The sequence below is a fragment of the Magnolia sinica genome, chromosome 15, assembly GCF_029962835.1.
Source record: "Magnolia sinica isolate HGM2019 chromosome 15, MsV1, whole genome shotgun sequence".
In the NCBI taxonomy this organism is placed as follows: Eukaryota; Viridiplantae; Streptophyta; class Magnoliopsida; order Magnoliales; family Magnoliaceae; genus Magnolia; species Magnolia sinica.
In genome coordinates, this window is record NC_080587.1 from 67,928,033 (window position 1) to 67,943,232 (window position 15,200).

Consider the following 15,200-nt stretch of genomic DNA (forward strand, 5'->3'; position numbering starts at 1 on the left):
AATCCAAAAATAATGTGCGGCTGACACGTTTAATCTAGAAAACATTGCAAGTAGGATATCTTGATAATTATGGCCGGATGTTTGTCTTGATATTTGGTGGGGTCCACGTGATGGACGGTTCGACGAAGATTTATTTCCTAGGATTTCACCTTTTTGAGCGTAGACCTTTTGACAATTTTAACATTTTAACCGTCCATACATAGGCCAGAAGTTGGACGGTTGACTTGATCTGGGTCCAGCTAATTGGACCGTCAATCTAACGGCGGTGTTATCTGGCATATTGCCAACGAGTGCGATGTTATCATGTTAATGTCTAACTTGGTGTAAGAGCCCTAAGCTTTTTAGTCACATGGGTTGAAACATGGGTAACGATGTTATCCTGCTAACCTCGTCATACTTTATTATTGCTTCTAATGCACAAGTCAAGCTTCCGTGAAGCCTCCGTAAGAATTACTTTCATAAGTATGTCGGTCAGGATTATGCTTGTATGGATCTTTTTTAAAGTTACACCATCTTCTTTGAGCATCTGTTAAAAAAAATGATGACGAACACTAATATACTTAGTACGTGAGTAATAAATAAAGTTCTTCACCAAATAACAAACTCCTTAATTTATAAATTTTATTATTTTTTTAAAAAGTTAACTAGAATATATTAGAAAACAGGGGAAGAACAAAATAAGACTGCTGAGATAGCAGGCCAAGGCTACAAGACAAGAAATAGAAAATTAAAATATTTAAGACATGGGACAGCAACCGCTCATTTGATTAATAAATTTTTAGCCTTAGTTCCCACATAATGCGGTGAGGATTGAATGTTATTGAAACATCTGTCGTTCCGCTCTTTCCAGACCACCCACCAGATAGCGAGGATAGACATTCTCCACACCTGTGTTCTGATTTTTCCCAACTTGAATCCATGCCAATAAGCGAGCAAGGAAGAAGTGGTAGCCGGAAAACACCCGCTGATATTAAAACTGATAAAGAAGTTGAAGAGAATCTAGGAGATGAGGGGATAGTGGATCAGAAGGTGATCAACAGATTCCTCGTCGCCCATACAACATAGGCATATGTTGACTAGCTGCATTCCTTTCTTCTTGAGATTATCGATCATTAGGATCCGATTCTTAGCCGATAGCCATTCGAAACAGATGAACTTAGGAGGGGTAGAGTAACGCCATATGAAAGGAGTAGCCAGAGAGTCTGAAGAGGGAAGAGGGGCAATGACTGTATAGCGAGATTTGATCGAAAAGCGGGAGGATTTATCCTTCAGCCAGATGATTCTGTCAGGTTTGAATTGAGTCGGGCTCGCCCTTGAAAGACAATCTAAGAGTTGAATGTAATTGCTGACATCCCGGTCTTGGAGATTTTTCTGCACGAAATGTCCCATACTAGACCCGAGTTGAAAATAGAAAAATAGGAAGCAACAGGACTGTTTTTCTCCAAAGCCAGATTGTAGATAGATGGGAATCTGTCCTTTAATGAGGTCTCCCCTAGCCAGATGTCTTCCCAGAAACGGATCGCTGAACCGTTCCTAAGGACAAAGCTAATGTTCCCAACCACAGGATTTTTGGACTGAAGAATACCTTTCCAGATGTAAGAGGCTCGATAAGCGGAAGAGTTTTTGGTCCACCATCCTCCCGGGGAGCATCCATATTTTCATTTAACGATGATGTTCCAGAAGGCGTCTTGTTCCACTCCCAGTCTCCAAGACCATTTGCCAAGAAGGGAACGATTCATCGTTTTCAGGCTCCTGATACTCGCGCCTCCCTCCTGAAAATGGTTGCAAACTTCCTGCCAATCCAAGAGGTGGAATTTCTTTTGGTTATCCTTGACACACAACAAGAAGTCCCTTCGCAGGTTATCTATCCGGCGCAAAATAGAGGAGCGGCATTTAAAGAGGGACATGAAGTATATGGGAATATTGGATAAGGCAGCTTTAATGAGGGTGAGCCTACCCCCCAAAGATAGATATCTATACTTCCATGTCGCCAGCATCTTCTGAACCTTTTCAATGACCTTGTCCCACATAGAAATCGGGTTGTTAGGAATGAAGCAACAGAGCAACCCATGGACTGAGCGTATTCAGAGAGTTGTTGCGCAGATATGTTGACTCCCAAAACCTTAGATTTAGCCGAATTTATTCACAGGCTCAAGACAGCTTCAAAACACTTTAGAGCTGTGTGGAGATTGGAAATGAAGACTGGATCTGCTTCAGCCATGATTAGGGTATCATCAGCGAATTGAATGTGTGTTATTGGGTGAGATTCCTGGCATGGATATGCCTCAAAAAATACCAGCATTTTGACCCATAAGCAACATCTGAGAAAGGGCTTCACCAATCGTCAGAAAGAGGAGGGGAGATAAAGGGTCTACCTAGTGTAGACCTCTTGAGGAAGGAAAAAATCCCTTCGGAACTCCGTTGAGGAGGACCGAAAAATGAGCTGATTCGACGCAAGCCTTGATCCATCTTCTCCATTTAGCACCAAAGCCCATTCGAAGAAGCATGTAATGCAAAAACTCCCAATCAACATGGTCGTAAGCTGTCTCAATGTCTAGCTTGCAGAATAAACTTCTTTAACCATACCTGTGACAAGAGTGTAGCACTTCATTTGCTATCAAGGCACCATCGATAATTTGCCTGCCCTTTAAGAAAGCATTCTGATTTTTGGAGATTAATTTCGCCATTACTGAAGCGAGCCTTGTGGACAGAATTTTAGCCAAAATCTTGTGAGGGCTGCCAATGAGATTGATGGGCCTAAAATCTGAAAAAGAATTAGCACCAACGACTTTGGGAATGAGGGCAATGAAAGAAGCACCGATGCCTTTGGATAGTTTGCCCCTGAAGTGAAATTTGGCTAAGAATTCCTTGACATCAGAACAGACAGTGGTCCAGAAGGTTTGGTAGAAAAGAATAGGAAAACCATCAGGCCCAGGGGCTTTGTCTCTTGCCATCGCGTCTAGAGCTTCTTTAGTTTCCTCTTTCGTGAAAGGAGTCTCAAGAAGGTCTACTTCCAAACTCAGCAACGAACGAAAATGGATCTCGTCCAATTGAGGTCTGGTCCATCCTTCAGAAGAGAGGACAAAATTGAAATGAGCAACTGCACGGTCCGCAATTTTGTCTTTATCATCGATGGTGATGCTGTGGATAGCATTTGCCCTGGCTCTCATATTAGTTAAATTATGAAAGAATTTGTTATTCTTTTCACCCTCTGAAATCCATTTGGCTCTTGATTTCAGCTTCCAAGACCGCTCATCTTCTAAAGCTCTAGCAGAGATAGCCTGAATGATCTGGATTCTTCGTGATAAGACTTCCATCAGGAGAGGATCATCATCGGGTCTGTTATCAATGTGTTGAAGTTCTGTGAATAAAGCCTCAGATTCAAATTCTCTCTTTCGGAATTCTTCCATCTTCCATTTTTTGATTTTGGTCTTTAAATTTTATTATTTAACCCCTTTCACTTTGAACTCTTTTGGTTGCTTCATGTAAATATGATATTTCAACTCCCCATGTAGGAAAGCAATCTTCACATCTATCTATTTCAATTTTAAGTTGTATTGAACAACCAATGTTAATACAAATTTGATAAACACCTACTTGACCACATGTATAAAAATTTTGCTGAATTCGATACCCTCCTTTTGTGCATATCCTTTCACGACTAATCTTGTCTTGTATCTATTCTGCTTCTTCTAGTAAATTTACTTATAACCTATCGCTTTACGTTAAACTGGAAGTTCCACCAGCTTTCATATATCATTCTTATGCAAAGAGTCAATCTCGTCATGCATGACCGTCATCCACTTTTCAGCATCAGGGTCATCTAATGCTTTTTAGAAGGTATACAGATCCCCCTCATCTGTAATAAGGGTGAATGCAACATCGAGTTATCTCCGTATCTGGTCGGTAATTTGTGATCTCTCGATGGATTCCTTTTGAGAAGTGATTGCTCCACCTACTCATGTACCTCTGTCTACAGCATGGGTTCAGTCCGTGTTTCACCCTTTTTAATCTCAACATTAATAACTGTTGATTTCTCTGATTTCTTGTGTTCTTATTTACGGAACACAGAATCCTCATCAAACCGGATGTCGTGGCTGAAAGTGATTTTCTGAGTGATAAGGTCATATATCTTGTATTGTTTCATGTCATCATCATAACCCACAAAGGTAAGTTTCTTCATCCTTTGGTCTAACTTATATCTTTCAAACTAACAGTACATAAGAATAAGCATCTCAACAAAAAATCCGCAACTGCGAGTAATTAACATTGTGACCACTCCACATTTATTATGAAATCTTATAGTCTATTGGCGTAGATGGTGATTGATTCATCAGGTAATAAGCCATGTTAACTGTCTTAGTCCATAACTCCGTGCCCAATCTAGCATTGCTCAACATGCTTCAGGCTCTCTCCAGGAGAGCTTGATTCATTCGTTTCACCACATCATTTTGCTCAGGTGTATCATTCACTGTATTGTGCCTCACAATCCTACCATATTTTAAAAATTAGTTGAATTCCTTTGAAGTAAATTTACCTCCATTGTTTGTCCTTAGAACTTTCAGTTTCTGTCGTCTGCTTCTCAACAATTGCCTTGCACATTTTAAATGTGATGAATACATTGGATTTATTTTTTAAAAAATAAACTCACACTTTTCTAGAGTAGTCATAGATGAATGAGACATAAAATGCTAACCCAATACATCTAAATGCACATACTCAAGCAGTCCCTTACATGCATGTTTTTCAGTCTTAAAAGTTATTGGTGATTGTTTACCATATATATAATGCTTACATATATAAAAATTAACATATTTAAAGTCAGGAATCAAGTTATGATCAGAAAGTACATACATACAATAATTGCTCATGTCGCCATGACGTGCATGCTATAATCGTGCCGATGCAGATTCTGCTATAAATGCTGTAAATTCACCCGATACAGTATTCCCAATTAATCAATTTATAAAGGTTATTACTTTACTACGCTTTCATTAATATGAGAGTCAATTTAGAAACTTTAAGGATCCGATCAAAACCAATAAATTTGTACTCAACTGCCTTTAATGCTCTAAGAGAGATCGGGTTTTTCTTGACGTCTGAAATGCATCGTACATTTGTTAGAATATACTACACCCCATAGAATATACTACACTTGATGCGCACCGAACGAATGCTAACCACCTTATATGCAATATTATTGCCCATAAAAACCTGTCCACCATTATACTTGCTTTAAATAGTGAACTAATCCTTGTGAGAAGTCATATGGCACGAAGCCTTAAAATCCAAAATCCAGTCGTTACTGAGGTAGCCAGATTTGGATATGGCAAGACATCACCACCGTCCTCCTCCTCACTAGATCACGATCTATTGGCTTCCTTCATCGCATTCCAAATTTCTCTCCCTTCTGTGCCTTAGGATTCCAATAATCCTTCTTCAAGTACCTTGTCATTTAATAATTCTAACACTTCATATTCTCATTCGCTTTCAATTTAGATATAGACCGAGAATTTTCGTTTTCCCATTTAAAATTCCTTTCTATAGTAACTAATGCATCTGTAGAGGTATACTCACCACAGTCTTTCATTCTCATTTACTTCTCGTGAAGGGCTGAGATGACGGTTTCAACATTGATGGTATCCCTACCGTGGATTAGAGTGTTTACGAGATTATCATAAGACGGTGGGAGTGAATTCAATAGAATTAAGGATTTTATCTTTATTATTATTATTATTATTATTATTTAATCTTAACCTCTACATTCGTTAGTTTATAAAGCAATTCATTGAATGTGCACATGTGTTCATTGATATTAGACCCATCTATCATCTAAAAGGTTATAGAACTGTTTCTTAAGGTATAGACGACTGCCCATGAATTTCTTCATGTGTAAAATATTTAGTTTCATCTATTCCCCTGTGGTGGTCTTTTGTTCTAGGACATAATAGAAAATATTATCCGCTAGACACAATTGGATCAAAGTTGTAGCTCTCTCATCAAGTTCATCATACTCTTCATCACTCATAAATGCAAGACGCTTTGCCTTACTAAGGAGAGCATATTGCAATCCTTGTTGAACTAGAAGGCCCATCATCTTAATTTTCCATACTTTAAAGTTATTTTTATCGGTGAATTTCTCCGTTTCATACTTCATGTTAGACTCTTTTGTCGACATATTTCATATTAGAACTCGTAATCTCAATATTTGCTCTGATACCGCTTGTTGGGGATAGCGCGATAGCGAACTTGAATTCAATCAAACAAGACGAAATCAAACTTAACGCAGACACACAGAGTTTACATGATTTTTACATGGAAAAAACCCTTGTAAGAAAAAACAATGGCACAAAGCGATAATGAATCCACTGTGAAAACGAAATTACAAGAGATGGATGGACTTACTGATCCGAACAACCCCAAAATCCTTTCATAAAACCTTTGCTTTGCTCTCTCTCTCTCTCTCTCTCTCTCTCTCTCTCTCTCTCTCTCGCTCTAAAAGCTCCTTGTATGTGATTAACCCTAATTCTCTCGTTTACAACCCCTTATATAGAGTTATAATTGAATTAAGAAACAAATTATGCATTTTCACAAAATCGCATGCATCTGTCGATAGGAACTTCAATAAGATCGATAGGCATCGAGGGTTTGTCGATGGGATTGAAGCCACCTTCAATGGGATTGAGTAACACTCCAAAAACTGTCCAACGAGCAACTTAAATTTTTTCAAAATTTCTCGATAGGATCGAGTACACTGTCGATAGGATTGAATGGTTTGTCGATGCCATCGATAGACTTTGTTTCAGATAGATTGAAGACATCTGACAACAATTGGCGCTTACATGGAATCCTACCTTTACCTTTAGCTCTTTCTCCATTTCTTCTGTGCTCTACATTTGAGGTAAGTGGTATTTAAAGCCTTTGTTTTTAAAAAAATGCTATATAAATAACTAAATAAGGAATTAGGGTCATTACTCTTACCCGGGTGGTAGACTCCCAAGAGTTTCAACACCGGGTCAAGGTTTTGAGTACCCATCAGTGGTGAAATCCCACGGCATGCGTGTGTGGGGTGTGTGTGCGTGTAAAAAAAAAAAAAAAAACTAAATAAGGAATTATTACAACAAAATTCCTTAGAAATTTGCATTTTAACAAATAATGCCTTTACTAAAGGAAATTTAAGGGAGATGCTTTTGTAAGAGATGAAATTACTAAAATGCTCATGTATTTTTTTTAAGAGTAATTTTATAAATTACCATCTAATTAATATGGAATTTACATTTTGATACCTTTGTCAAAAAGGTTTTCAAACAACTACCTCATTAGTCTATAATTATTATCATTCCACTACTTTCCGTTATTATTTGATTTTTTCGGCTGGTTGGGTTGGTGTTTGAGCAAATGTTCGATTGCTTGCGTATACCACATTATGATGTTTATGTAAAATCCATCTTGACCACTTGTGTGTCACCTTATGTCAAGTCAATGGTCCAAAAATCACCCCCATTTATGACTTAGGTGGATCACATGATTGGAAACATCGTACTTGGCAACAATCACCCTTTAAATGGTTTCCCTTGGTATAGTCCATCTGATTTTTGTGTAGCATCTAATCGTTAGAGTAGATTTCATTTAATCATCATGTTAGACTCTCTAAAAATCAAGGGTGAGCATCTCTCTCCCAACAATTTTCTTTGGTGTGTATCACCTGAATCATAACTTATCTTTATTTTTTTCTAAGGCCTTAACTAAGATTACACATCTAATGGTCGAAGTAGATCTTACATAAACATCATGGTGTGCCTCGGCTAAAATAAGTCCAGCATCCCTCTCAAATGGTACAAAGAGTATAAAGATAAAAGATGGAGTGGGATGTACCTCTTGATTTCAAGGGTGCCCATTAGAATATTTATATAATATCCACCCCAATCATTAGATATTAAGTCCAATATTAGGCCCAAAGGCAAAATCAGGCTAACCTGTGATTCTGGTGGCCCAAACTCATGGAGAGTTGGGAGAGAGATGTTGGCTTTTGTTTTTTTACTGAGCTTACCATGATGATTATATGAAATTCACTCCAATTGTTAAATTTAACACAAACATTTAGGCCCATGTCGCAAAAATAATATCTAATAGGGGTTCTCATGAGTTACACTAACGGCAACATTTTGGAAGGTAAACATTACCTTGTACACTATTTCCAATCAACTGGTCCACCTGAATCTCAGATAGAGTTGATTTTTCGGATTCTTGTTCTAATATGGGCCCACCGAAGCCATGCACTCATTGGCTCGTGAGTGTCTTTTAACTAGTAAAATGATAATCATATTGGTTAATGAGGTAGTTTTTTCAAAAAGTATTAGAATATAAATTTTATATTAATTAAGTACTTCTATAAAAATAATAATATTTATATTAAAAGCTGGTGAAGTTGAGAATTATAGAGCCACTGTGGTATATGTATGACATCAAATCCATCTGACGTATGAAATTGGCCATTTACACACCCAAAAACCTGACTGATCAAATCACCACCAGATAGGCTACACATGAAGTTTTTATATTTTTTTAGTGGCGTGTATTAGTTTTTTTGAATTGTCCCATCTTATCAATTGATCGTTGGAGTTTTGTTTCCTCTCGTAATGATGGTATGGTGTATATGTCAGACGGGTTGGATGTCAAACATACACCTGCTGGGCCCCACATTTCTCCAATTACCACTTTTATTAAAAAAAAAAAAAAAAAACAAAAACCAAAATTTCAAGGTAACCATTTCATATTTACCAGCCGATTTCTTGTGAACGGTTGTGGCTCAAATGCCAAATTGAAGTTTGGGCCAGGACTCTACATGATCTTCTATGATGATCGGATTGGATCATTCACACGTGTGAAAGCAGGTCCTCGGAGAGTGCATGGACCCTGCTGATCTGGACACGATAATTGTACGAAATGAAGTTGATACGCGTGTGTACATTCCACCCATGTGCCAGCATGGCCTTTGGGTCCAAGATCCAATCCATCCATAAGAGGGATTGGATCTCAGACCCATGTGCCATGCTCGCACACGTGTGACTTGTACAGGAGCTTTATTGAACGCGCGAAGCACCGATATAGAACTGCTCGAATGCTGTTAGAGTACTTATAACTTATGGTGCTCCTAGTTGCATCGATTCACTTAATCATATGCAATCCATGACGGGCCCTTAGGAAATCGATGGATCAGATGATTGGATGGACGTATTTTTGGAAAGGATTTTGACCGTCCATATTAAAGGTTATTGATGAAATTGTAGCCCATTAATTGCGTGGGCCAAATGAATGGTCTAGATCATTGGATTGGACGATCCAAGTGTTCCTATTTATGAAACAATGACATTTATGGTGTAATTCATTCATTAAATAGAAAAATGTCACGTAAAGGTTTGCTAGTTCCACCCGCGTGTGAAGGCTTGCCCGTCCACACATAAGCACATGTGCCAATATGGAACACGTGTAAGATCTGAACTTTTACATTTGTTTAGAAATGAGGCTTTATCATCTCCCTAAAAAATAGGACAGTTTTAATATTCAGGTGGGCCACAATGGTCGAATTAAACTGACGGTCCAAACATTTTTTTCTCCAATTTGTTTTGCATGCTGGGGTCCACCTTGGGCGTGAAGTGGCCTGAATTTGATTTCCCACACGTTTTCTACGTTGGCACGTGTGGATTTGCAGGGATCCTCACACGCTTGTGGAATTAGCAAACCTCCCTAATCTCATAATACTTTCAAAGCGTTGGTTAATACATCAAATCGTTAGGATTCTTCTTATCAGTAACGTGACATGAAAAATAATCTGCATTGGGATTGATACCAAACGGGTCATATGTCAAATTCTATCTGGTGGGCCCCACTACAGGTGGGCTACGGTTCAATTACGTTGATCTAAAGATCTTAGCCGTTTGGTAAGTGGGCCTTCACCTTTTGAACGTGTAGCCTTGCCTGTTTCCTATTAAGCATGGTTCGACCGTGTGATCTGGTCCGTTCAATGTGAGCTTGGCTATGGCTAATAGAGAGATGAGGAATGTTCTGTAATTCCTTTTATATCGGTGTATATTCTCGTGGATAGCAATATCAATTTGCAGCCGTCCGCAAGAACTCTTTTTTTTGGGTGGCCAACCAAACAGCTGTATGTGGGGTCTGAAAAGGTTGGTCAAGCTTACGTTGGAAGGTCAGCTTGGACTCATTCCAATAGGCCAGCTAGGGCTTTCTTTTCTCCCATTATTAGGTAGGGTAGGTTGAGAGACATACATCTCATCTGACGGTGTTGATATACGGTATGCGTACTACGCCCCTTGTGCACTGTAGTTATGAACGCATCTTAAATAAAAATAATGGAAAGGAAGAGAGAAAAACTTTGTTACTCTGGCAGGAGGTGATGGATGATACACAGGCACTTTGAAGTTGCAAATGAAGCTGTTGGATTAATGGGTCTCAGTTTAGATGTATCATGGACTATAAATTACACTTGTTTGGTAACCTGAATATCAGATTGGTGAACGTTTATTGGACGGTTAAAAACGAAAAGCATCTGATGGTATATTTCAAGGAACAAGTGTGCACGTATCAGAGGTTAGGATTGTTCAACGTGTCTGATTTTTAGATGGTGACTTGGGGACAGTGGGGCCTGCGATTTAAGCGGTTTAATATATGCCTCCAATTTCTGATTGCCTGCGTATCAAGTATCGTACTTTGCCGGAGTATCAACTCCACATAAATAAATGAGACGTAGATTGGTGTGTTGCAGGACCACCTACGAATGGGAGATCTCACTTTGTAAATAGATAGCTAAGCACATCGAACGAAACAGTTGAGGTGGGCTCAATGTGTGGTCAATATCACACCGGCCACTCGATTTTAACCGTTGGATTGGTGGTTGGAAAATGGACGGTCAGAACAAAATAGCCAGTGGTTAGCATTCAACGAGCATCCAGCTGGGTATATTGGTGGGACGGTTAGGATTCTCCAATCAGTGTGACGGTATGCGATCTCTCTGTGGTGGGGCCCATGTACCAATTTAGGTGGTCCAGACAATTGTTTTCTATGAAATAAATACAAGTTAGTAGAGAAAACGGTAGGAGGGAAGAGGACAAGACGGGCTGCAGCTGTCTGTTGAAAAATCGCAGTCAACACGTGTAAACTCGTGTAGGAGGATGGAAAAGATGATATCCAACCTGTATGTATTATGGCTCGTCCTTATCCGGCTGCTCTGATCAATTGATGATGAGTGGGGCCCACCAACCAATGTTTCTCCCCCACATTTTTGTTCCTTTCTTGGGGGCTCTCCAATCGCCGGCAATTCCTCCGTACCTCTCTGTAAAGCCTCAATGGTGTTGTGGGCCCATCATTTTTTGTGGGCCTACTATTGTAAATGGGCCAAATTCATTTTATAAGTGTTTGTATTTGAGGCATATTTGTCGAATTTCACACGTGAAATAATGGTTAGATTTTGAAAACACTTCGGTTCTTTATGGCACCTCACGAGTATTATCTCAACGTTTTAAGACTTAAGGATTTGGTGTGGTATCAAGACAAAGATCAATGTATATGTCAAACGTTGCGTTGAATGACCCTAGAAGGATCTATTTTGTAAATGCTTGTATTGGAAGCATATTTGAAGCTGTTGAATTCCGTACATAAAATAATGGTTAGATTTCAAGTATACTTAAGCTCTTTATGACACCTCATGAATATGGTTTCAACATTTTAATACTTCAAGACTTGCTTGGTTTCAAAACAAAGATCAATGTATATGTCAACTGGCAAGTCGAATGACTATAGAAAGATCTTAGGTTAGGTGCTTTTGAAACATGACATTAAATGTTTAAGACGCATAATTTATAGGTTAAGTTCATTAAAGTTCGGCCAACCTAACTTCAGGTTCAATTAGCTGGACTTTACTCGGCTTAGTTGAAGTTTACAACAAGACTCATAAAATCTATTGCAAGTTTAGCCGGCCCAACTTAGCATTGGGCCAGCCTAAAGGTGTCTTGAGTGAAGTTTTCAGAAGTTTCTAACAATGGAACTTTTAGATTTTAAAGGGATTTTGACTAGTCGAACCCTGAATTCCACCAGTTGAATTTTTAGTAAATGTTATCTCGCATAATTTGATAGTCATTGGAACGAAATCATTAGAATCCGACCAGTCGAATCTATTTTTAGGCGGATCGAATTTTCAATCCCTTTGGCTATAAATAAAGATTTTCTTTCATTCATTTGTATAATGAAATTTTGTGATAAACCTTTCTGAAGTTAGAGAGAAACTCAAGTTATTTCAAAGTTATATGTGTGGTAATTCTTATTTATTTTATCTTATTCAATTCATTTTTCCATGTTATTTTTAAATGCAATTAGAGAGTAATTTATACTCTACTTGATAAATAGAGAATTGAATATGCAACAGTTAGAGTTTATATTATTTGAATAATATTAAATCCTTATACTCTTTTTGATTGAGTATATATTACTTCATCGACACTCAAAAAAGAAAATCGCTGCTTGAAACCTCGACTACATTTTCAAAACGACGCTCTGTCTTTTGAAGATAAGTACTGTTAATATTTTATTCCATTTGGATTTGTTGAAATAGCCTAGAAATCTTATTTGGTTTGATTTGTGGTAAGACCATGAAAATTACAAAGGAGGTTGTTGATTTGTTATAAGCTTATGAAAATCACAAAACGAAATTTTATTGTGGTAAGCCCGTAAAAATTACAATAATTCTGTTAAGGTAAACCTGTGAAAACTTTGATGTAATGTAAAGTCAAAATTACGAGGATAGTAGTTTTGGAAGTAGAGTAGATGTGTGTTAAACATCAAACTAGTATAACTTATTGTACATTTGTGGTGATTGATTTATTTGATTATTTATCATTTACTATTTTGAAAGAATGATTCTAAGTATGTCGTGAAATAAGGTTATTTTGTTTAAAAATAATAGGTGAAATTTATCCTACAAATTGATTGGAATCTAAGTTTTAATACATCATGCAATTGATAATATATTTCCTGCATTTTATCATAAGAAATTGATAATGTAGTATTCACCTCCTTTAGAACATATGTAACTCATCTTTTACATTTACGAACCATAGAGTATAGGGTGATTAGCTTTTTATGTGCTCGTCATCATTGTTTGGGCCCAAAAGATAAACTGTTCCAATCATGAAGATGGCCAGCCCTTATGAATGAGCCATGTTGCCTATCATTTAAAGATCTATTTGTGGGCCGTGGAGTATCCGGTTTGTCCTTCTCATCCATATTTGGACCCACGAGATAGACGGTTCCGATTATGCAGAGCAGGTTCCATAAACTGTGGAGGTCCACGTGATACTGGGTGGTCCTGCATTCTATCAATCATTTTACCTCTTGAATGGTTTATTCTCACCTAGAGAAATGCTTATTTTTTCCTTCTCGTGGATTCGCCTTATACGTGGGTGCGAGTCACGCGTGTGTGAAATCAGACCCGCTTGTCAGTTGATCCTCACCGTGCAGATTCCATTGCATCCAAAAGATCATGCAAATATCATCATCTGGCGACCCACTCATGCGCAGATAATCTCAACCACCAATCAACTTCTTTCCATCCGTCCGTTTCTTTCCCATTTTTTTCATTCCATTGTGCCCCACAAGATGATCATACATGCATGGTTTTCACTCTACGGAATCTACACGGTTGGGATCGCCTAAAGAACGGTTCTGATCTCTCACGCGTGTATCTTGTTCCCACGTGAGGCGATCGCACGTTGCTTTTGCAGTGAAGTATGTGACTTCGTACGAAGAAGACGAGATTGGAGAGCACGTGAAGCGTATTTTGGAACATGTACTGAAGATTACAAAAAATGGGGTTGGATTTCATATGTAACTTTTCATTTTTGATTTTTTGTATTGATATCTGCACCCACCTGATTGATAGATACACCCACACTTTCCACTCTAGGTAATTAGCGGCTCCCTTTAAATCTCCTTTCCGAGACATTGTGGGACCCACCACCTTTTAATATCATTGGTTGTCACTAATGAGAAATGACCCCAAATGATGGCAATGATACAGTAGATATGTGTTCAAGATCAGATGGTGATGGGAAGTGGGCCCCACCTCCATTGGCTCTTTGAATCTGATGGGATCAAGTAAAGATCATCTCCCCTCATTGTATGGTCTTGATTGGGCCATCCACGAGATTGGATAATGGGAAAACGTGGGATTGTGTGTTCCACTTATTTGAAAGATCATATAGACGGTTGGATTGATGAGTTCTATGATGGATGGAGGGCCTCAGAATTCTCTCAGACTGGTTGATCCTGACCGTTCAAACTTTGAGCTGTCTATCCTACACTTGATCAAACGGTTGGAATGGGTTAGTTCCTCTAATCAAGTGTCATCGTAACCACTCCATCAATGATACAACCGCTAGTTCAAAAAAAAAAAAAAAAAGGACACTAATCATTTTTTGGAATCTCTATAATTTTAAATTATTAATTTCATGGTCTGTAGCTTTTTCTTTACCATTATTATTATTATTTTTTAATTTTATAGGGAAAAGCATCCGATGCTATGAGTTGTATTTTAATGATCATGCACTTGCATTTGGTGCCATGGATTTTGATTGTTTACAGATGGATGTTCCTAACCACCCATTAGAAGATTTGATCATCACATATGGTCGGCTAGGGAAAATAAAGTGGTCCCAGTGGTTGAGATTTAGTGGCCAAAAATCCCTGATTTGGCAGCTCAGTTCCAATCATTTTTTGGGTTATAATCCATCCATGACTGGGCCTATCAGATGAACGGTTCTGATCATGTTTCTGTTCACACATTGCATCAAGACCATCAAATAACAGCGGACGGTGATCTTATCCTAAATTCCAAACTGGGTTTTTTAAATAAAACTATAATTTGGAATGCTTTCGGGATTCGGGCCAACCATTTCAACGGTAGGAGATATGTGCGTACCGAATTCTGGTACCGCACTGTGCGTATTGAAATTGTGCTTGAAAAGATAAAAGGGTTGGATTCTATTCTCTTTTTCGGATGTGCATTGATCACGTGTGGCCCAGCAACAGTTTAGACATGTGGGCCATCATGTCAACGTCACTGGATTTTCTTCCCCACTCCATAATCTGGTATGCCCTTTCAACGGTCCTGTGTTTCTCAACCTCTATAT

At 38.4% G+C, this 15,200-nt stretch overlaps 1 protein-coding gene across 2 annotated transcripts in view; it reads left to right on the forward strand.

The window, feature by feature from the left end:
- Positions 1-14,069, forward strand: part of LOC131227803 (cyclin-J18) — a 35,992-nt gene extending 21,923 nt beyond the window's left edge. Inside the window, exon 9 of one of the 2 annotated variants that reach the window (XM_058223627.1) lies at positions 13,799-14,069. In XM_058223627.1, the coding sequence (XP_058079610.1) occupies positions 13,799-13,914 (116 nt within the window). In that variant the 3' untranslated portion in view covers positions 13,915-14,069. Of the gene's footprint in view, positions 1-13,793 lie in introns of both variants that reach the window. The other variant, XM_058223628.1, reaches the window with a different exon arrangement.
- Positions 14,070-15,200: the final 1,131 nt, after the last annotated feature.